Source organism: Diabrotica virgifera, chromosome 6 (assembly GCF_917563875.1).
Source record: "Diabrotica virgifera virgifera chromosome 6, PGI_DIABVI_V3a".
In the NCBI taxonomy this organism is placed as follows: Eukaryota; Metazoa; Arthropoda; class Insecta; order Coleoptera; family Chrysomelidae; genus Diabrotica; species Diabrotica virgifera.
In genome coordinates this window covers 151,744,478-151,769,127 of record NC_065448.1, presented here as the reverse complement: position 1 = coordinate 151,769,127, position 24,650 = coordinate 151,744,478, and the positions used below count along the sequence as shown (strand labels likewise).

General features: G+C 32.1%; 1 protein-coding gene across 1 annotated transcript in view; it reads right to left on the bottom strand.

The window, feature by feature from the left end:
- Positions 1-1,521: 1,521 nt before the first annotated feature.
- Positions 1,522-24,650, bottom strand: part of LOC114332567 (long-chain fatty acid transport protein 4) — a gene marked incomplete in the record, with an annotated part of 350,190 nt that continues 327,061 nt past the window's right edge. Inside the window, 4 exon segments of the mRNA XM_050654162.1 lie at positions 1,522-1,957; positions 6,300-6,390; positions 11,184-11,532; positions 21,460-21,652. Of these exon segments, the coding sequence (XP_050510119.1) occupies positions 1,649-1,957; positions 6,300-6,390; positions 11,184-11,532; positions 21,460-21,652 (942 nt within the window).

The window sequence follows — 24,650 nt, the reverse complement described above, 5'->3', positions numbered from 1 at the left end:
TTACTACAAATATGCAGGTATTTTTTCTAAATTTGTCTAAATATGCAAATGCATATTAAAAATACTCAAAAATAAAACAATATATTAAGTCGTAAGATCTTCAGAAAAGTTGCCTTCAAAAATACGTACAACTTTCCTCAATCAATCGAAGCCCTCATTTTTTTCTAAAACATTTTTTAATTTATTTCTAATTGTAATCCCTGTATTTCCAGCAATTTTTTGACAATGAGCAGAAAAAGTGTTAACAAGATTAACCGAATCACTTAATTGTAAATTCCTTTGTTCTAATGACTTTATTAGATCTGGTAAAAAACTAAAATTAACTTTTATTAACATAAGTTCTTTAGCAATTTGTACGTTACTTAAAGAACAAAGTACGTTACTTAAGCTGAAGAACAAAAGCGGAATTGTCTACAATTTGATGGATTTGTGTATTTTGATGCTTCTCTCTATGTCCGTCTTTATAGAAGTAAAAGCGAATTTGTCGAATAAAAACACTCTTTCCAGAAAAATTTCTTTTGTGGGACATGATGCTTTTGTTTATCAGTTCCTCATTTAAAAAATGAAATGTGAAAATGAATGTAACTTACGATTTTGGAACATTCCTTGCAAAATACTTTGTCTCCACTTAGCTTTAACTCGGGAAAACACTTTATCCAAGCACTTTTTTGAATGGTAGACATATTTAAATTTAATATATAAGAATCACTTCAAAAACACTAAGTACGATACAACGTTTACTTTAAACAAATGTTGGCCGGAAACTGACAAAATAATTATTAGACCCTTATTCTACCCCAAAATCTACGGTTTCGTTTTTGATCAAAACGAAACCGTAGATTTTCTTATTTTGTTAATGCCATACTCTGCATAGAGTACAAAGACTCGTTTCATATGGGCTCTCTGAACCGCAAAGTGGAATGTTTTCCTGGCGGTGCCTTTTGGTATGTTATACCTGGGTTAAGCAGAAAGCTTGAATTGAGTCGAAATTCATTTCGCTTATTCCCCGTTAGAGGGCGTTCTATCCATACTGCGATATAAATTATTTCAATTTATATCGACAACTACGGTCGGAATGGTAAAAATTTGTCTTCCTTAGAGCCTCCTTGATAACAGGTAGACCTAGAAATAGTGCTATCGGGGGATGGAGGAAGACAGATTTTAATCAAAACGAAACCGTAGATTTTCTTATTTTATAACCTATAACTTTTTATAACCTTAGTCAACATTTTAAATATTTTGCATCATTTTATCTGGTTGTACACATTTTAGGATTACACTGATGATGATCGGTCAACCGATCGAAAACTAGTTCTGTCTTTGATGTAGCCCTGTATAGGGATTTTAACAAATAGATTTTAAATCAAATCATTTCATCTAAAATTGGTGGAGGAGGTAGTCAAACCAATGGGCGCCGTAAATTATCGCGCCGTAAAAAATCGCCCGTGTGGCCAAAGCCATAGTTCTCACTAATACTGCTTTCGTCTTCTAATTTATGATTGCTATGATATGAAATAAACGTTCTGATATTTTTGTATTTTTATTCACTGATATAACTACACAGTCATCTTATACATTGAAACAAGTAGAATAGAGGGTTTAGTTAAAATAAAAACATAACAACATTTATTACAATCACTAATCTAAATCACAGTTTTCTGTTACCACTAATAACATCATCATAAACATTCACCAATGGCACATAATCTACGGTTTTACTGTCAAAAATAAATAATGGATCTTTAATAGAATTAATATCAAATCCCTGTTTTTGTAGTACTGTCTTTTGCACTTTGAAAGTTGAAGTCAGAGGCATCTTTTCCAAAAGTCTTACAAATAGGGGAATGGCGTAAGTTGGCAAGTGCGATTTAAATCCTGTAGCCAACTTTTTTGTATCCATTAGATTTTCTTTGCCGACTGCGGCTAGCATACCCGCTTTGCCTTCTGTATTCGGAACCTTAAAATAAAAATGAAAACTTACATTCTAACGCTCGGTTTCATAATCAGTTAAAGTGGACTTTAAATTTTAAGTTGGTACCTTTATCAATGCAATTCATATGGGTAAATGTCAACTTTAAAGTGAACTTTAGTTAATGTTCACTTTAAGTTGATTATGAAACCGGGCGTAAATACTTCATAAGTATTTTCCTAACTAGTGCGGAAAGTGAGGACAAGCAGTCGACTGCGGGAAAGACACTTTCCGCATGAGTCAAGAACAATAATTTTCTACGGCCGTACGTTTGGGAAGAAGCCAGTTATATCAATTTTTATTTAAAAACAACATTCAACAATGCGTAATACCAAATTCTATGTATCGATTCTTTAACGTCAGATAAGGGGTTACAACCATCTACATCTACGTCGAGCGATCAGTTCAAATCCATATCATCTGCAGCCAACTGGCCGACGTCCCACCACAGTTCCGTTAAGCGTTCTAGTAGGTGTTCTGATATTATGCATTCTTATAAGGTGACCTGCCCAACGCAATCTTTGTATTTTTGCATAATTTGCTATATAGGGGGTTCTCTGTAATATTGCTATAACTCGTGGTTGAACCTTATTCTCCATACATCATTGTCGCAAATGGGTCCCAGTATACACCTAAATATCTTTTTGTTATACTTATTAAGAAGGTTTATTGTCTTTTCCTCCATGATCCACGTTTCTACAATTATGTTGCTATTGGCCGTATGATGGTTTGTAGCCCAAACGCAGACATCCAAAGGTGAAAGTTATCCTCCAACACGAAATAATTGTTCTATATGATCCACATGATGTTCAGAAAAAAGTCACACCATTTTGAGGGGTTTAAGGGGGGGGGGAGAAATCGGTAAGTAAATTCGTAGTTTTTTACTAAAACTATTCGGTGTAGCATGAACAAATTTCTATACAAACATGTTCTGCATTAAATTTGAAATAAAAAAGGTCCTATGCATAATCCTTCCAAAATGAATGGAGGTAGTGTAGTCTAAATTGGTCCAAAAAAAGGCCTAACCCAGACATCCAAAGTAAAAGTTTTCCTCTAACACCAAATTGGTCCACATATTGTTCAGTAAAAAGTTACACAATTTTGAGCGTCCGGTTTGGGGGGAGATGGGAGAGAAGTCGGTAAATTAGTAGTTTTTTTTAAGTTTTTCGTCAATATTTCTACAACTATTCTTTAGCATAAACAATGTTCTATACAAAAATGTTCTACATAAAATTTAAAACAAAAAAGGTTCTATTCATAATTGTTATAAAATCAACGGTTCCATAGTTACGGAGGGTGAAAAGTGGAGGTTTTCGATACTTTTTATATTTTTTGGGCAATTTATAATATTATTACCGATAAAAGAAATTTATTAATACAATTGTTTTTTGTAAATAAAATTTGCTATTTCAGTGGCCCATGGTAAGATGTGGATGGTAAGGTGTGGATGACACCAAACATACTAGAGCTAATGGATGAAAGACGCAAATTGAAGAATAATTCAGAAAAATACAGAGAGGTTGATAATAACATAAAGCAAATAATAAGGAAGGCCAAAGAATCATGGATTAAAGAACAATGTGTAGAAATGGAAGACTATGAAAGAAAGTATGACACATTCAATATACATAAAAAAGTAAAAGAACAGAACTTACAGGAACTCAAAGAAGACATCAAATAAGTTTGCTTAAGGACAAAGACGGAAATATTATTATAGACTTAACAGAAAAAATTAATAGATGAAGTGAATATATAAGAGAATTGTTTGAGGACAACAGAAATAACATTGTCCAGTTAAATGGTGAAACGGGACCTGAAATCCTAAAATGTGAAGTAGAAATGGCACTTAGAAATTCCAAAACTGGAAAGGCAAATGGACCCGATGAGGTTTCTACTGAATTACTAAAGCTTTTGAATGATGAATCAATAGGTATAATATTGCACTTATTTAACACAGTATACAATACTGGTATTATACCTCAAGAGTGGCTGCTGTCTACATTCGTTACACTGCCAAAGAAATCCAATGCAAAAGAATGTTCAGAACATCGAACAATATCTTTAATGAGCCATCCACTAAAGATATTTCTAAAAATTATCCACAACCGAGTTTATCAAAAGTTGGAGTCAGATATTAGTAATACGCAGATGGGGTTCAGAAAAGGACTAGGTACTCGAGAAGCTCTCTTCGGTTTGAATGGTCTTACACAAAGATGCTTAGACGTTAATCAAGAAGTACATGCATGTTTTATCGATTTTGAAAAAGCGTTTGACAGAGTACGCCACGATAGGCTAAGAGACATTCTTGAAAGGGAAGACATATATAATAAAGATCTGCGAATAATTCTCAACTTATATTTAAATCAGAAAGCTAACATCAAAATAGAAAATGAGATATCAAAAGCAATAGAAATGCGTAAAGGAGTAAGACAGGGATGCATTTTGTCACCACTGCTATTTAATGTATATAGTGAAAGCATCTGTCAGGAAGTCCTTTTGCAAGCAAATGAAGGAATCGTAATCAATGGAGAGGTTGTAAATAATATTCGATACGCAGACGACACTGTACTAGTTGCAAGAACAGTAGAAGAATTACAACGATTACTTAAAAACATAAATATTGCTTGCAACAATTATGTACGCATTATGTACGCAAAATGCAAACATTAATATAAAAAAGGCAAGTATATGGTTTTCAGTAAAATCATGACACAACCAGCACATATTAGTATAAACGGCATTCAAATTGAAAAAATAAGTTACAAATACTTGGGAACTTTAGTAAACGAAACTGGAGACCAAAACAATGAAATAAAAAGACGTATCGAAATTGCCAGGGCCACCTTCATAAATATGAGAAAATTCTTCTGCAACAGAGATAATAAGCATCCCTCTACGATTAAGAATGCTAAGAGGATACGTATTTAATACGCTATTATACGGTGTAGAGGTCTGTACTCTCAAACAAAACAACATAAGCAATATTGAAAGTTTCGAGATGTGGGTGCTACCGTCGAATGATGAAGATAAGTTGAGTTGAAAGAATCACAAATCTTGAAGTAATACGAAAGATAGGAAGAGACCCAGAAATTTTGTTAACGATAAAACGAAGAAAACTCGAGCATTTGGGTCACCTGATGAGAGGTCATAAATACGCATTACTTCAAAATATAATGCAAGGAAAAATAGAAGGAAAACGGAATCCAGGCCGTAGAAGAATGTCATGGTTGCGGAATTTGAGAGAGTGGTTTGGCTGCACCACTAATGAACTTTTTAGGTCAGCTGTAAACAAAGTCAGGGTAGCCTTGATGATTTCCAATCTCCGATAGTAGTGGCACAAGAAGAAGAAGAAGGCCCATGGTATGTTAGTGATAAGCCCTTAAAGAAACGTCAACCTGACCACCCAAAATCATCATCAATTGCCCAATAAATATAAAAAGTATTGAAAACCTCCACTTTTCACCCTCCGTAAATCTGGAATCGTTTATTTTGTAACAATTATATATAGGACCTTTTTTGTTTTAAATTTGATGTACCTAGAACATTTTTGCATAGAACCTAAAAACGTAAAAAACTACTAATTTACCGACTTCTCTCCCATCTCCCCCCAAACCGGACGCTCAAAATGGTGTAACTTTTTACTGAACAATATGTGGACGATATAGCACAATTAGGATGTCTTTGGATCCAAACACCTGCGACAGAGACAGAAGTATGCTTTGTTAGCAAGCATTATCCGTTTCCGTATTTCTTCCTCCTCGCTGCCATTCTCAGTTATCTGTACACCCAAGTATGTGAGCTGTTCTACAACTTTTATGTTAGTGTCGTCTATTGTTAATTTCTGCAAGTTTCGTTGGTTCCTTGCTTGTATTAGAGCTTTAGTTTTATCGAGGTGCGAGGCGAGGTGCGTGGCGAGGTGCAAGGTGAGGTGCGAGTCGAGGTGCTAGGCGTGGTGATTGGCGAGGTGATAAGGGAGGTGATAGGCGAGGCACGGTGCGAGGTGAGGTGTGAGGCGAGGTGATATGCGAGGCGAGGTGCAGGTATTTAAAAAAAAAGTAAATCAAAATATTATACGACTAATATAACGCGCGACTGCTTACGTGGCAGCAGAGAGCGCGACTGTTCCCGGGTTAATGATGTCGCGTATTTAGATTCCTTGCTTTTTAATCTACCCTGATAATTATTGGTCTGAATGTATAAATAAAGTTGCCTATTTTTCTTTGGGCGGCATAGTAAATGTCTTAAGATTCTCGATTAATATCTTATCACAAATTTATACACTTATCTAAAATTGCAATAATACGTACATAAATCGGATATTTAAATTTACCTCAACTCCATATACGACAAGATCGACTGGTCCTAAGATTTCTGATGCTATATACTCAACTTCAGCAGTAGCTACGTTTTCTCCTTTCCATCTAAAACATAATCAATAATATTATTACTAAAAGACGTTTTTTAAAAAACCATATAGCTTTTATTGACTTCGAAAAATCTTTTGACCGAGTAGTTAATCCTAGAAGTACCTAGTTGGAAACATAAAAAATAATATGTACCTCTAACAACAAACATGAAATATTGTCCTTTAAAAACTAAACGGCCATTCTGGCTTTACTGACGAAAATCAAAAGAAGTTGATCATAAATGTACAAATAATATTTACTGGGAAACAAATTTTTAGATACAAGTAAGCGAAAAAATGCTCTTTTTGCCTTAATTTTGTTAACACAACGATGCAGAGACATGAATGTAGATGTGTATGCATGTTTTATTGGTTACAGAACAGCATTTGACTACATCAACCATCAAAAGAAGATCGAAATTCTAAGAACAACTGGAATTATTGATGAGCAAGACCTGACAATTATCTCAGAACCATATTGACACCAAACAGCCAAGCACAGTTGAGCATACAACATCCAACGATATTTAAATCCGACTAGGAGTGCGACAGGGTTGCGTCTTATCGCCGCTTATATTTAATCTGTATTCGTAGTCTATATTTAGAGAAGCATTAAAGGAGGTTCAAGGTGGAATCAAGATTAACGGAATCAGCATAGACAACATCAGGTACGCCGATGATACTGTCCTAATAGCATGCAACGCACAAGAACTACAAAATATAATAAATGCTTTAGTTCGTCATGGCGAAATATTTGGTTTACACTTAAACGTTTCCAAAAGACACCAATAAACGTGCATGTGTATGCCAAGGGACAAATAATAGAGCAGACAACATCGATAAAATATTTGGGAGCAAATGTTAATAGTCAGTGTAACTCAAAAAAAGAAATCCTATCAAGAATCGAACAAGCGAGGAAAACACTCATGAACATGAAAACATTTTTTACAAGATCAGAGCTTAGCCTTGAGCTCAGAATCCGAATCATCATATGGTATGTGTTTTCTGTCTTGATATATGGTTGTGAAAGTTGGGCTCTGAAACAAAAAATAGAATAGATGCCTTTGAGATGTATATATACCTACAGACGGATGCTGAGAAACTTCTAACAATAAGGTACTTCGGCGCATGAACAAACAAAACGAATTACCTACTAAGAATAATCCAAGAAAGAAAAATACAATACTTGGGCCATGTGTTGAGAGTGGAAAAATATGAACTACATCAAATCGGGTCTACCCCAAAATCCCGACGGCCAAAATCCCGACACGCCAGAATCTCGACAGGCCAGAATCCCGACAGGTTTGATGAGTTTATTTTTAACATATAATTATAATATAGTCCAATGATATATGTAGAATTGTAAATGTTTTACCTTAATTTTTAAGATCACTGTATATACAATTTTTCTTAATTATTATTACGAAAACTAAATAAGAGTCTCACGCATAAGAACACATGTTCGGATTAGCTTGGGGATCGGGAATCGGAGTTGCAAGATAAACATAAGTAGCCGCCTTGACTAATTTTATTGGTTTTCGTTTATTGGAAACAGTCGGTACATACTTTGATTCAATTTTAATAGGTTGGTTCTCATGGCAAAACGGAAAAGGGAGATTAGATGTATTTAAGAGAATTGGTTTTAGCGTAGAAGTTAGGAAAGGCAGTCGATTTTAACATCATAAACGCGACGGACGTGTTCTTGTGGATAATAAATAGAAAAAGACGAATACACACGGGTATTATACAAGACGGTTATAATATTGATTAGACGCAAATTATTATCTATAAATACATTCCTTTTTGTAAGAATAAGAACACGTAAAATTTTAGTCGCAATTACACAAACACTTTTACATTTCGTCAATTTAATAATATCAATAATTTAGTTATCTATTTTATTAATTAAAACTGTTAAACATCACACGGACTTCTATTAAGATTGTCTTTAACGAATTCCACATATATGTATAATCAAATCCTGAATTCAGGTTTACTTTCATATAATAGATATTATCATGTAACTTACAACCTTCCATTTCAGTAAGTATAGCTTTTATATTATAAAATGGAGTTTTTAAATATTTTTTTTAAATACGTAATAATTAGTACCCGAACTCATTATAGGCTATTGATTATATTCAAAATAAGATAGCTAAAAAGAACTACAACGTTAACGGGGTTTTATTTCATATGGTCAATCCACATCTATATATAAAAAAACCGCGGAGTGCTACCATTTAAAGGGGTGCGTTTTTGAGAAATGAGTGAATTAGTCCCTGGGCACAGGTTATAGTAGGATGAGTTCTATGCACTTTTGGTACAAACATTTCCACATAAAAATTGTTCCCGGTTAAATTTCTTATCTTAATATCACTTTTTAAGGTCAATGATACTTTTTTTTTACAAAAATATATTCAAAAGAAAAAGCACAAAGAAACCCAAAAGAAAAAAAATTTGTTTTTTGTACCATAACTTTTGTCCACGAGGATATAGGTATAGACATTGCTTGACAGAAAAAAAACCTACATATTTCTTCTTTAAAATGTTGTTTAGTAGAGGTAATTAGGATTTATAGTTTTCGAAATATCATTTTTCAAATTTCGCCACTCACAGCAATTGTGGGCAATTTTCCTTGTTATTTCGCAAATATTGTTCTGTAAGTTTTTCCTACGTAACTTTAGGTATATGCAATGGTACACGTAATAGGAATAGAAATCAATTACCTTTAAAATGGTCTACTGTATAACGTTGTACAACTTTTTTTAAAGAGATTATGGATTATTCAAAGTTTTATACTTTTAACGATTTTTTATAATATATGTAATATAAAAATAAAATAATATTATTATATAGTGTATTGTATATAAATAGTATATATAATATAATATTATATTATACATCATATAATACCTAATATAAAAAAATATTATTTTTTACATTTTTTATGATTATTTTTGAAATTTCTCATTACAACTTTTTTTTCTTGTACGTACATGAATATATATACTATAATATATTGCTCAATAAAGAGGGCTTACTTTCTGTTCTTTAAAATGGTGTATCATCTATATTTAAATACACAATGGAAACCGAGTGATTTTTTGATATTTTTTTACCTGTATTATTTAAAATTATTTCTTTTGCAAAAATTATATAAACATTAGTCTTAGAAAGCAACACTTTAGTTAAAATTATTTAAACGTTGACATTTGAAAATTTTTTAAAATCAAAGTCCATCTCTTCGTTAGCATTAGCTTCAATATCTTCCTCTGGGAGTTCCCACAATTATTACCCATGCACATGCACCCTTTGCAGAATATTGAACAACTAATTCCTATCTTCCTACAACCGCAGTTTTTTGTATATCCTTTGGTACATTTACATGATATTTTTTCAAGCAAAAATTGTGGTGCAGGAGCTTTGACAGTAAATATTGGAATTAATCCATATTTTGAAGTTTGCCCGGTCGAGTCAAGTGGATCCAAAGTATTACCTATAAAAAATAAGATTCATTCATAACACACAATCACATAAAAAAGTTATAATGAGAAATTTAAAAAATAATCCTAAAATCAAAAATCGTTGCAAGTACTTATTACATTTTGAAAAAGCATATCTTATTCAAAAATAATCCTAGAATTTTTTATAATACACCATTTTAAAGTAAACAGAATAAGCTTTCTTTTCTATTATATAATATATACCTAAATGTAGGAAAAAAATTATAATGGGAAATTTTAAAAATAATCGTAAACAATATAAAAACCCGTTAAAAGTATAAAATCTTGAAAAAGATAACCTCTTTAAAAGAAGGCGTACAACATTAAACAGTAGAACATGTTAAAGGTAATTGATTTATATTCCTCTTACATGTACCATTGCATATGCCTAAAGTTACGTAGAAAAAAGTTACAGAACAATATTTGCGAAATAAAAAGGAAAATTGCCCAAAATTTCTGTGAGTGGCGAAATTTGAAAAATCATATTTCGAAAACTCTAAATCCTAATGACCTCTACCAAACAAAATTTTAAAGAGAAAATATGTAAGTATTTTTTCTGTGAAGCAATGTCTATACCTATATCCCCGTGGACAAAAGTTATGGGACAAAAAACAAAATTTCTTTCTTTTGGGTTTCTTTGTGCTTTTTCTTTTGAATATATTATTGTAAAAAAAAGTATCTTTGACTTTAAAAAGTTATATTTAGATAGGCAATTTAACCATAAACAATTTTTATGCAGACGTGTTTGTACCAAAAGTGCATAGAACTCACCCTAATGTAACCTGGGCCCAGTGACTAATTCACCCATTTCTTTTAAACGCACCCCTTTAAATGGTAGCACTCCGCGGTTTTTTCATATATAGAGATTCATTGACTATATGAAATAATAAAACCCCGTTAACGTTGTAGTTCCATTCTATAGTACATAATAAATAGCCAATAATTTTTCAATTTCAATACTCTATAATATGAATTGTTATTGCATTTGAAAAGGAAACAATAAATATTTAAAATGTAATGAAGTAAATTTTTACTTATGCGAGGATTGTTGCACGTCGGGATTTTGGCTGTCGGGATTTTGGATCCCCACATATTGGAAGGTAAAATATATGGCAAAAGATTAGTAGGAATACGCCAGAACTCGTGAATGAAAGACCTGAGAAGATGGTTTGACCACTCATCTGCAGAAATTTTTCGTGCAGCAGTTTCCAAAGCTACAAATACGATTTGGATCGCCGACCTTCGAAAGTAGACAGCGCAATAAGAAGAAGAAGCGAAAGAAAAAATAAATATCAAAAATAATTACCTGAACGTATCTCCAATCCTATCCGAAAAATACAGATAGTTAAATTCATCTTTAACCATAAGGTCTCCAGTATTAAAATACATATCCCCTTTTTTGAAAACGTTTCTGAAAAGTTTCTTAGTGGTTTCTTTTTGGTCTACATATCCTTCGAATTTACTCAGGGCTAAAGCTTTATGTATTCTTCCTACCATTAGTCCCGGTTCTCCATCTTTACACTCAATACAAAATCCATTTTCATCCCTTATTGGTTCGTTATGTTCTTCATTGTACTTGACGATTCTCAGAGGCGAGAATTTGGATATGATTAAAGGAATGAAGCCAACAGCACCTAATGTTCCATCTACGTTTACTAAAAATTAGCATAATCAGTAAGAGAAACTAGATAGAGAGTAAAATTAATTAAATGAGATGATAAATATATAGTCCATTAAAATGTTACATTTAGGTTGCATTTCTTCGAGGAGTCAATTTTATTTTTTTAATGTGTAGGGGGGTTCATTAGAAGCTTAAGTTCAAGTTTTTGGGGTCGGCACCCTTGTCCCCGGCCGCCCCGGAAAAAGGAATGCAAAGGGGTTTCGCGCTGTATCTTCTAAACTAGCAATCCTACAGAAAATTTAATTACACATAAAATGTAGCAAATTAAATTTTCCACAATTTTATATCTATTACTTTTTATCGTCAAGTGACCAACAAAAAAGTTATAAATAAAAATATGAGAAAATTTTGTAAGAAGTTACCTTTTGGAGGTTTTAACTTTTTTTCCGTTCTATTCACAATAAAATAACATCGTAGCGATTTTGTAGAGGATTTTTCAATGAACAATTTTCGCTATAAAGTTGTTAATGTTAATAATGTTATTTATTGTCTAGGTTGTACAGTGCTCCAATCTTGACCAGATTCTCGAATTCTCATAGGAATACAATAAAAAAAATACTTTTCTATCTATATATTAGTCGAGCGGCAGCAACCTTTATGCCGACCACGAAAATCAAATTTAAGGTGAATGACCAATTTTGTTATATTTTTATGTTTTCGAGATCGCTGAATCCGAATATGAAGTTTATTTTTATCTAGATTTGGTGGAACATGTTCAAAAATCAAATTTTATACAAAAATGCCGAAAATCAATTTTGATGATTTTTCAAATTTACCTTGCTGTATCTTTGGTCGCTGTAAATATTTCCTTTTGAAAATTTTACCGTTTAATCTCTGAAGTATGTAGATAACAATGGGATTTGTCCTAAATATTTAAACACATTAAAAAAGGAGTTATTAGTTTTTAAACATTTTGTCATCATATTTCGTTAGTTTCATGTTTACTTAAAAAAGTTGAGTGACAAACTTTTTAGTTTATAATTTTAACCAACACAACAATAAAACATAATTCATGATAAAGTTTTTTGGAAAATTTTAAGTCAAAATATACAATAGGAAAAAAGTTATGTTACTTCATAAACAAGCGGCACACCCCAAAAAACGCTTATATCTCGAGATCCTGACCACGGTGTGGTGAATGGCTAATTTTGATCATACTTTATGATTTTGATAACAAAAATCCGTTTTTTGCTCTTCTGAAGAATTTTGCATTTTGCGGTTGCGTCATTCTTCTTCTGAACCGGCGAATTTGTCCTCAAACAACTTCTTGGGCCGTTTCTATATGCTTCGGGTTATAAGTTTTATAGTGGGGAGAAAGGTCAAAAAGAGATTAATAATAGCATAGGAATGTTAAAATCATAATAAATTGTATGAATAAAAAATATATATAGATAGAAAAGTAAGCCTAACTTTTGTTTTTATTATATCCCTATGAGCATTCGAGAATCTGGTCAAGTTTGGAGCGCTGTAACAGCTATATAAATAAATAGAATTAAACAAATTGATAGTGGAAATTGTTCGCTGAAAAACCCTCTACAAAATTGCTATAATGTTATTTTATTTTAAAATGAACCGAAAAAAAGTTATAACCTCCAAAAGAAATCTTGTTAAAATTTTTTTACATATTTTTGTTTATATTTTTTTTGTTGGTCACTTGACGATAAAAAGTAATATAATTAAAATTGTATAAAATTTAATTTTCTACATTTTATGTTTAATTAGATTTTCCGTAGGGTTGGTAGTTTACGAGATATAGCGCGAAACCCCTTTGCACACCATTTCCAAGATGGCGGCCGGGGGACAAGGGTGGCGACCCCAAAAACTTGAACTTAAGCTTCCACTGATCCCCCCTACACATTAAAGAAATAAAATTGACTCTTCTAACAAATGCAAGGTACGGCTTAAAAAATGAAACATTTTAATGGAGTAATATACGTATATCTTATGCTTGTGGTGCTGTTTCCTTTAGTGGAGGTTAGCGACCACTGTGGTAAATCCGTCTCTGTGTAATGCGGCTCTAAACAAGGATGTTGAATAAACGCCGGTCCAGTCTGTGATAATTTTACGCCATGAAATCTAGTGTCTACCGAGACCCCGTTTTCCTTCAAGCTTCGCCTGAATGATCAGTTGTGTAAGGTGGATCAGTTTCTCATTATGTGTCCCATGTAGCTAACTTTTCTGCCTTTAATGATTTTTAGCAGCTCCCTATCTGCTATTCTCCTCAGAACAATTTCGTTGGTGGTGTGGCTTGTCCAAGGTATTTTCAAAATCCTTCTATAAAACTAGAGTTCAAAGGCTTCTAACTTGTTCATCAGCGTTATGTTTAGCGTCCGGACCTCCATACAACAGTATTGATCATACATAGCAATGCAGAAAACGACATCTAAGACTACTATTAATGCTATTGTTACAAAATAAGCTTTTTATTTTGCTAATGCCTTGTCGGGCTACCTCTACTCTCGCTCTTATTTCTTGTTTCTGAAAGTGATACACGGCAGAATATATAATAGGCCAATCAAGTTAGGTTTTTACTAGACATAACGGAAAAGACGAGCTTTGACAGTTGAAATGTGTAGTATGAGATATTACAAAAAGACTACCATCTTTGGATTCATCAATTTTTTAGTGGAACATTTTTTAAATAAACAATCAAAACGTCAAACTTAGTTTTTTACTCATAAATTAAAAACTTGTTTATTTAGAAATTTGACGTCCACAGGTAACTTTCTCAGAAAAAAAAGATACATCGAATGAGATACGCTAAATAAAAATCGGTTAATAAACAAAAAGGTTATTGCAAAACGGATGACAAAATCAGTTTTTGAATATAGTTAATAACAATTTTATTGTTTGTTAAAATACGTTTTAATATACCCAAAATTGAGGGCACTATGGTGTTTGAATGGTGTGCAAAAAATGGTCCAGATCTGTTAAATAGTTTTCGTAAAATTGAATTTGTTTTTAAAATTTTTTGAAAAACCAGCTAAATTCTGAGGCTGGTCCAGTTAATATGGCCGAATGTATCTCAACAATACGGGGCTCATTTCCTTCGTTAAGATGTATACTAACAGCTTATGAAAAAAAAAGTAAAAAAATTACATATACGTACACAAAATTATTTGTTAATAAATAGCAGTTTTTAAGCTTATAAACAATTACAATAATTTCGTAGAAATTAGATCAAATTAAATGGCAATAAAAAATATGGAAAGCTGGTTAAAATACACAACTTCCAAAAAAAATTTTAGGTCCTACGACCCTTGGGGTCTGAGATAGCCCCTTTTTTTGAAAAAATCACTGTTACGTTAATTAACAACACTAAGAGCTGAAATTAACCAATCTTTTATAAGAAAAGTCAAGGTTTTTAACAAAGTTTTTAGTAAGCAAAAATGTTAAAAATTGTTTAAATAGGAGTGTTATAAACACAGAGTATTTTGCGTTCCGACTAAAGTAAAAAATAGCGGGCGTAGTCGACTGACTGAATAGTGGGCGTGGTTGGCGACCGGCATGCGGCAGCAACTATTAAAATTACGTTATCCCGACCACAAAAATCCACTTTAAGGTGAATGACAAATTTTCGTCATTCCTTATGTTTTTGAGGTCTCTGAATCCAAATATGGAGTTAATTTTTTTCTAGAATTAGTGGAACATGTTCAAAAATCAAATTTTATGCAAAAATGCGAAAAATCAATTTTGATGATTTTTCAATTTTAACTCACTGTATTTTTGGTCGCTGTAAATATTTCCTTTTGAAAATTTTACTGTGTTATCTTTGAAGCATTTAGATAACAATGAGATTTGTCCAAAATGACTCAACACGTTAAAAGAGAAGTTGTTAATTTTTAAACATTTTGTCGTCAGATTTCGTTAGTTTCATGTTTACTTAAAAAAGTTGAGTGACAAACATTTTAGTTTATAATTTTAATTAACACAGAAATAAAATATAATTTATGAAGAAGTTTTCCAAAAAAATTTAATTTAAAATATGCAATAGGAACAATGTGTTGTGACTTTATAGACGAGCGGCACACCCCAAAAAAGCTTATTTCTCGAGATACTGATACTAATTTTGGTCATACTTTATATTTTTGATGGTGCTCAAAACTAAAATTAGGGTTGTTTTGAATTTAACGTGGGGGAACATTATCAAAATCGCAACTTTACCCTAAAAATAAAAAAAAAATCACGTTTGTTTGAGTTTAATTTGCTACAACTCTGTTCCATTGTAATATTTTTTTCTGATATTTTTATAGTATATATTTCTCACCTTTATGAAGACAATGGGACCTGCTTCAATATTTCTGTCTTGCCACAAAGAAAGTTATAAATTGTTTGAAGTAAAAGGTGCAGACTCTTGAATTGCAAAGTTTAATCGCAAAAGTTGAGTAACAAAATTTGAAATTTAGCTGTTTAATTAATTTTAAGTTAAAATCTAGAGTACAGAGAACAAAATGTTTTATAGAAAAAAAATTGTGTAACTTTTAATTTTAAGAAAAACCTGATTTCATCTTTTTTTTATTTTTAGGGTAAAATTGCGATTTTGACAATGTCTCCCCATCTAAAATTCAAAATAAAACTCATTTTCGTTTTCAGCACCATAAAAAATATAAAGTAAGAACAAAATTAGTCATTCACCATACCGTGGTTGATATCTCGAGAAATAAGCGTTTTTTTTGGGGGGAGTACCACGTACCACTCGTCTATAAGGTCGCGTAACTTTTTTTCTGTTGCATATTTTGACTTTGTGGCCTTTTTATTGTTATTTTTTAAATTTATTTATTTAAAATATAATTTTACTAAATAAATGTACAACATAATAATATTCATAAAATTCAAGTTTCTACCAAAATATATAAATATAATATTAAGCTTCAAACCCGGTATACTGTCAATGTTAAAAATGGGCTGCAACGGTCTAGCGCTAGCGAATGCTAGTCCGCGAATTTATTCTCATTCGGCTGCGCCCATCATTTTTTTTTTACTTTAGTCGGAACGCAAAATACTCTTTCTTTATAACAATACTGTTCAAACAATTTTTAACATTTTTTCTTACAAAAAACTTTGTTAAAAACTTTGACTTTTCTTATAAAAGATTGGTTAATTTCAGATCTTCGTGTTGTTAATTAACGTAACAGTGATTTTTTCAAAAAAAAAGGGCTATCTCAGACCCCAAGGGTCGTAGGACCTAAAAATTTTTTTTAGAAGTTGTGTATTTTAACCAGCTTTCAGTATTTTTTATTGCCATTTAATTTTATCTAATTTCTACGAAATTATTGTAATTGTTTATAAGCTTAAAAACTGCTATTTATTAACAAATAATTTTGTGTCCCTACATGTAATTTTTTTTACTTTTTTTTTCATGGAGTATTAGTATACATCTTAACGAAGGAAATGAGTCCCTGATTATTGAGATACATTCAGCCATATTAACTGGACCAGCCTCAGAACTTACCTCGTTTTTCAAAAAATTTTATAAACAAATTAAATTTTGCAAAAAATATTTAACAGATCTGGACCATTTCTTGCACACCATTCAAACACCATAATGCCCTCAAGTTTAGGTATATTTAAACATATTTTAATAAACAATAAAATTGTTATTAACAATATTCAAAAACAGTGATTTTGTCGTCCGTTTTGCAATAACTTTTTTGTTTATTAACCGATTTTAATTTGGTGTATCTCATTCGATGTATCTTTTTTGTCTGAAAAAGTTACCTCTGGACGTCAAATTTCTAAATAAACAAGTTTGTAAGTTATGAGCAAAAAACTAAGTTTGACGTTTTGATTGTTGATTTAAAAAATGTTCCACTAAAAAATTGATGAATCCCAAGATGGTAGCCTTTTTGCAATATCTCATACTACACATTACAACTGTCAAACCTCGTCTTTTCAATTATGTCGAAAAACGGCTTATTTTTTACTAACTTGATTGGTCTATAAAAAATATATAAAAAAATGAGAAGAACAGATATCATGGACGCAGTTTGGGTTCCGCATGCCTTAGGCACCCGAGAGGCTCTATTCGCTGTTTAAGTGCTTATGCAAAGATGCAGGGATGTTGACTGTGACGTGTATATTTGTTTTATCGACTACAAAGAGGCGTTTGATAGAGTAAAACATAATAAACTCATAAACATCTTGAAAGAAGCAGGAGTAGATGATAGAGACTTGAGAATCATATATAAATTGTATTACAACCAAACTGCCAATATTAAAGTGGATGACCAATTGACAGAGGCAGTCTCCATAGATAGAGGAGTGAGGCAAGGATGCATCCTGTCCCCGGTGCTGTTTAATACATACTCTGAATGTAACGTGTGATCCAAAATTATTGTCACCATAGGTGGCTCTGAACGACAGAGATGGCTATACAGTGCATGTCTATTCTTAATTCAGATATACTTTCCAGTTTACGTCAACTTTGCAGCGTACGTCAACTTAACAAAAAAAGTTAGGTTATGTAGAGATGTTGATGGTGGAAATATACAACACCTTGTTTGATTTTATTTATTATTGTTACTTATAATTTTGTTAATTCTTTTTATTTTTGATTAAAGTTCTGTGTTAAAAGTTTTGACTGATTTTTTATGTTTTATAATGTTAATCAAAATTAATTGATAAACCAATGATATAAAGTCAGATTAAAACAAGACATATGTAATTTTTTGCACGGCTAGCTTTGATCCCAATAATTGTGGATCGCTCGTTATCTTCGAGCAAGCGCTGGGAGAACTACAGGAAGGCGTATTAGTCAACGGAGTGCGTCTGAACAACATTAGATATGCCGACGACGCTGTAGTTTTTGCAGAACGTCTAGATGGTTTGCAAAGAATAATGTCGCGCATATCAGATATAAGTAGAGAATGCGGACTTGATCTCAATACGAAAAAAACAAAGTACATGGTAGTCAATAAGCGCGAAATATTAAATACACAGCTTTTGGTTAACCAACAACTAATTGACAGGGTCGACAGCTACACATACCTTGGTACCAACATAAACAGCCAGTGGGACCACTCAATTGAAATAAAACAACGCATAGGAAAAGCGAGATCAGCGTTCATAATGATGAAGTCTCTTTTCAGAAGCCACGAGTTACCTCTTTCTACCAAAATCTCTATCATCAGATGCTATGTATTTTCTACGTTATTATATGGAGTAGAGGCCTGGACACTTTCCGAGGCTTCTTTGAGAAAACTCGAGGCATTCGAGATGTGGTGTTACAGGCGCATTTTGAGAATTTCGTGGGTGGATCGTGTGCTGATGATGAGGTTCTACGTAGAATAGGCAAGGAATGCGAGATTATTAACAAAATCAAAGAGCGCAAACTAGAATATCTTGGCCATGTTATGAGGAATGAACAGAGATATGGCTTGTTGCAACTCGTTTTTCAAGGCAGGGAGAAGAAGAATATCTTGGCTTCAAAACCTTAGAAAGTGGTTTAATACATCGACAACCGGACTATTCAGAATAGCAGCAAGCAAAGTTAGGATAGCTATGCTGATCGCCAACATCCGGAACGGATAGGCACCTTAAAAAGAAGAATTTCTTGTTTATAATCAAGTTGATTATTGAACCAGCAGCCAAGATATTTGTATTGATCTGCACATTCAAGCTGTTGGTGATTCACACATATTAGCAGGGGTAAATTGACGTTTTTTGGCAGTACTGATCTTCATCCCCATTTTTTCACAACTCTCAGTGACCCTATATTTAACAATATCTGAAAACTATGGTCCGACTCAGTCATTAAAACAGGGTTATCTGCCATAACGGAAGTTACTGACTCTTAGTCCGTTTATCCTGATACCTACCATGAGTAAACGTTAAACAATATCGGTGATAGCACAAAACTCTGTCTGACACCTCGTTGTATTTCATAATTTATATACATATAACATACAACTCTTTTGTCGATTCAGATGTCGTTCAGTCTATCTATCAAGGTCCAGTGCCGTACCCGATCGAACGCGTTTTCAAAATCTATAAAACAGACAAAAAGATCTGCTTGTTGACCTTTATACCTTTGTGTCAAAGTTCGACGTCAGAATATTGTTTCTTATGTCCCCATATCTTTCCTGCAGCCAAATTGTTTTTGTCCGGTGACCTCTTCACATCCTCTATATATTCTGTTCTGCATGATTTGCAAGAAAAGCTTCAGAATATTATTTAGTAGACGTATAAGGAGGAACTCCTGGCATGATTTGGCGTTCTTTTTGATAGTGGTATGAAGACGGAATACAGCCATTTTTAGGGATCGCTCCTCTACTGTAGATACTAATAAATAGGTCAAGGAGAAGGTAATAAGTTAGGTAATATACATATACAGGGTGTTTGGTAAAGAATGGGTCATAGCTTAACCTCAGATTTCTGAGGTTAAAATAGGTCGATTTAAGCTAACTTACCTTAGTACAAAAGTTGATAATAATCTAAATACAGGGTGTCAAAGTTAAACTTTTATTTTATTTATTTTTGAATATTTCCTAACAGCCATGGGACAACAACACGAAATTCGGTAAGTGGTGCTGGTATTGTACAATACACTAAATTATGTTAAACAAACGTCTCTGGCTACTACCAGAGGCGTACGACGGGGAACGTTAATTGTTGACCCTTCCCAAATTCTACGCCACTGGTGGAATTGCTATTTTATTGCAATTTTTTGATTTTACGATATTTTCTATGTAAAACACGTACTCTTCATTCGTAACGATAAAGTCATTAGTTTTCGAGATATTTGAAGCTAAAAACGAAGGAGCATAATACATTAATCAAAATAAGTGTGCCTTTTCATTTTTAACATCAAATATCTCGAAAACTAACGACTTTTTCGTTACGAATAAAGAGTATATTATTTGCATAGAAAGTATTGGAGAATCTAAAAATTATGCTAAAATAGCAGTTTCATCAGTGGAGTAGAATTTGGGAAGGGTCAACCATTCCCTTTCCCCTGTCGTACGCCTCTGGTATTAACCACAAACGAATATTTAACATAATTTAGTAGGGTGTACAGTACTTACAATTTGTGCCAAGTACCATAAGGGTATGTCAAATAGTTTTATAGTACCGGGCGCACACAGTTCTTAAAGTTTTAAATAAAGAATAAATTATTTAAAAAAAGAATACTTTAAAATAATTTGACATATCCGTGTGATACTTGGCAGAAAGTATAGGCACTATACACCCTACTAAATTATGTTAAATGATCGTTTCTGGCTACTACCAGAGGCGTAAGACAGGGGAAAGTGAATGGTTGACCCTTCTCAAATTCTACGATGAAACTGCTATTTAGCATAATTTTTAGATTCTCCAATACTTTCTATGCAAATAATATACTCTTCATTCGTAACGATAAATTGATTAGTTTTCGAGATATTTGAAGTTAAAAATAAAAAGGCACACTTATTTTGATTAATGTATTATGCTTCTTCGTTTTTAGCTTCAAATATCTCGAAAACTAATGGCTTTATCGTTAGGAATGAAGAGTATGTTTTTTACATAGAAAGTATTGGATAATCAGAAACAGTGGCGTAGAATTTTGGAAGGGTCAACCATTCACGTTCCCCCGTCGTACGCTTCTAGAAATGTTTTTTAAACATAATTTAGTGTATTGTACAATACCAGCACCACTTACCAAATTTCGTGTTGTTGTCCCATGCCTGTCGGGAAATATTCAAAAGTAAATAAAATAAAAGTTTAACTTTGACACCCTGTATTTCGGTTATAATCAACTTTTGTACTAAGGTAAGTTAGCTTAAATCGACTTATTTTAAGTTCAGGAATCTAAGGTTAAGCTATGACCCATTCTTTACCAAACATCCCGTATAGATAATGATATTAAATAAAAAAATACTAATAATTCAAAAATCAATCTAAGAAAAGTATGCAAAATACTTACTTATATTAACATTACCCTCAGTTGATCCGTATCCTTCATAAATATTAGAAATATGAAAAGTCTCAACAAATTCTTTCCAAACGTTTCTTTTTAAACCATTTCCCCACATTTTCCTAACTTTGTGCTGAATATTTGTCTGCCCTCTGTGGGCAGCTAGAATATATCTGCAGGTTTCCCCTATGTAGTTCGTAACCTAGTAAATAAATTAAATTAAAACTGTACTGGATTGCTACTGGTGAACCGAACCACTGGGAAGTAGGCTCAGGACACTGATATACTTTGTGTTTCAAAGGCACCGTTGCTCAGTCTTTGTATATGATGGACAGACTTTTAAGGAAATAAGCAATATGTGAAAGATATACATATACAGTGTGATTGATTAGTAGGGTAAAGCTCAATAGCTCCTCTATAGTAATAGATAGCAATGAAAGTTAATAACAAAAATTTTAACCACCTTTGAGCTTCACATTACAAAATTAGTTAGAATGTTTCGATAACACAGTGGCAGACCAAACTTATGTTTTTTTTTTTAAATGGAACACCCTATATTTTATTTTAAATTCGAAATCCTGTTAACTTCTCCATCACAAAAATATAAAGGTTTGTTATGTTATACAGGGTATTTACAAAGTTATAATAACCAATTTTATATGAAAATCGTAACAAGTTCAACTCCCTGTATAAATAAAAATAAGCAAAACAACAATGGTTTATTAAGCCATATTTTTTAACGTATTCTCAAAATTTTTAAGAATGGTCGATATTGCTAATTTTCTTTATATCAAATACAGGGTGAGTCAAAACGCAAGTACATTATTTTCTCAGTAATTTTAAATGGAAAACCCTGTATTTTATATCACTATTGAAAAGTACCATTACCGTACTTTAATTTTTAGATATCATTCCCTATGTCTAAATTTATTAGTTTTCGAGATATTTTCATTTTTCGATGGACCAGTAGAGCGTGGCCACCCAAATCACCAGAATTTAATAAACTGGACTGATTTTTTTGGGGTTACGTTAATAATGAAGTTTATAAAATACCTCCAACAACTAGGGATGAGATAAAAAATAGAATACAAAGTGTATTTCGATGTGTTAATTTACAAATGCTCCGTAGAGTAAGTAGCTCATTCAATGATCGTTTTTAGGCGTACATAAATGTAGCTTCTAATTTTTTCAAACATGTTTTTTTGCAAAATGTATTACTGATAAATTATGTTTCGTTCTTTATTTGTTACATTGTTATTAATATATTTACATACGATAGTAGTGTTTAATTGTCTTCACAAAATATTGTATTTTGTGTTTGTGTGTTTTTTTTTTTTAATTTATTACTAACTTTCTTTGTTTATTTGTTGCATTTACATAAAAAGATAGTTTTTAATTGTTTCAAAAATGTTGCATGTAGTGGTTGTGTTTTCTTGTTTGTAAAATGTATTACTAATAAATTATTTTTATTTCTTTATTTGCTACAGTGTTACATTGATTACGGGATTAATAATCGGTAATCTTCAATAATTGTCAATTCAGTCATGGCTTACTTAAAATTTAGATAAATTTAAACACCTAAAATAATTTGCTCTGAAAAATGAAAATATCTCGAAAACTAATAAATTTGGGCATAGGGAATGTTATATAAAAATTAAAGTACGTTAATGTTGCTTTTCAATAATGATATAAAATACAGGGTGTTCCATTTAACATTCCTGAGAAAATAATATACTTGCGTTTTGACTCACCCTGTATTTGATATAAAAAAAATTAGCAATATCAATAATTCTTAAAAATTTTGACACTAAATAAAAAATATGGCATTAATAAACCATTGCTGTTGTGCTTATTTTTATTTATACAGGGAGTTGAACTTGTTACGATTTTCATACAAAATTGGTTATATCTTTGTAAATACCCTGTATAACATTACAAACCTTTATATTTTTGTGATGGAGAAGTTAACAGGATTTCGAATATAGAATAAAATATAGGGTGTTCCATTTAAAAAAACAAAAGTTAGGTCTGCCACTGTGTTATCGAACACCCTGTAACATTCTAACTAATTTTGTAATGTGAAGCTCAAAGGTGGCTAAAATTTTTGTTATTAACTTTTATTGCTATCTATTACCATAGCGGAGCTATTGAGCTTTACCCTACTAATCAATCACCTTGTAGAAAAAAAAACAAAAAGAAAATTAAAAGAACAATAATTGTCGCTAAAATCTTCTGAAATTTACACTTTTTTTACTGTTTATTTTGGCGAATACTGTATTCCTTACAACACGGAAAAACGAAAACTCATTGAGCCACATTTTTTCGATTTTATCACTTTTACACAAACTATATTTTAGTTTACACAAGGGAAAATATTCATAAACCTAGCACCAGAAACTCTATTTATTGTCTAGTAATGTAACAAAAGTAAGAAAATATAACATTGTTTATGACGTAAATAACATAAAACACACCAGTGTTTGTTTGTTACATGGCAGTTTCTTAAAATGGGGTAAATATTTTGCCCCATATCACAAAATAAAAGAAAAAGAAATGAAGAAATAATTGAAAAAATGGAAGAAATGAGTTTGGACCGGAAAACCAGTGGCGTAGCTGAAGATTGGGGGGCCCCGCGACAATTTTTGTGGGCCCCCGTATTATAAACATAACGACACCAAATAACATTATAATTACTAAAATATGAGTAAAGGACAATATTTCGCCTTTCTTTAAAAAGTCTTCATCCGTTAATGTTAATAGATTTTTTGGGAATAGACATGAAATCCTATTATACATGTCTCTTAATCCGAAAAACCTATTAGCAAGTTGTTGCAATATCTTTTACATTGAAATCATTAACTTCAGAACTTTTTTTTCTGTAAGTTATTTTTTTGTCGCAGCTGAGCTCATTGTAAAATTTTTTTTTATACGTTTTATCCGTTAATGTTTAAATTCTGGTATAACACCCCATCATTTTGCTATTCGTGCTGCTTCTGCTAAAGTTTCGGAAAACGAATTTCTCATTTCTCTAAGATTATCACGAGTTTTTCCAAAAAGTAAGGGTGACCGTTAACTCTGCCTTTTCAGATTGCAAAAGTTTTGATGTTAGGTTAATAAAGTTGAGTATTTTAGATTGAATAGTACCGATTATGGGATGCACAATGAACATAGGAAATCCCAAAAAACTTTCAACAACTTCT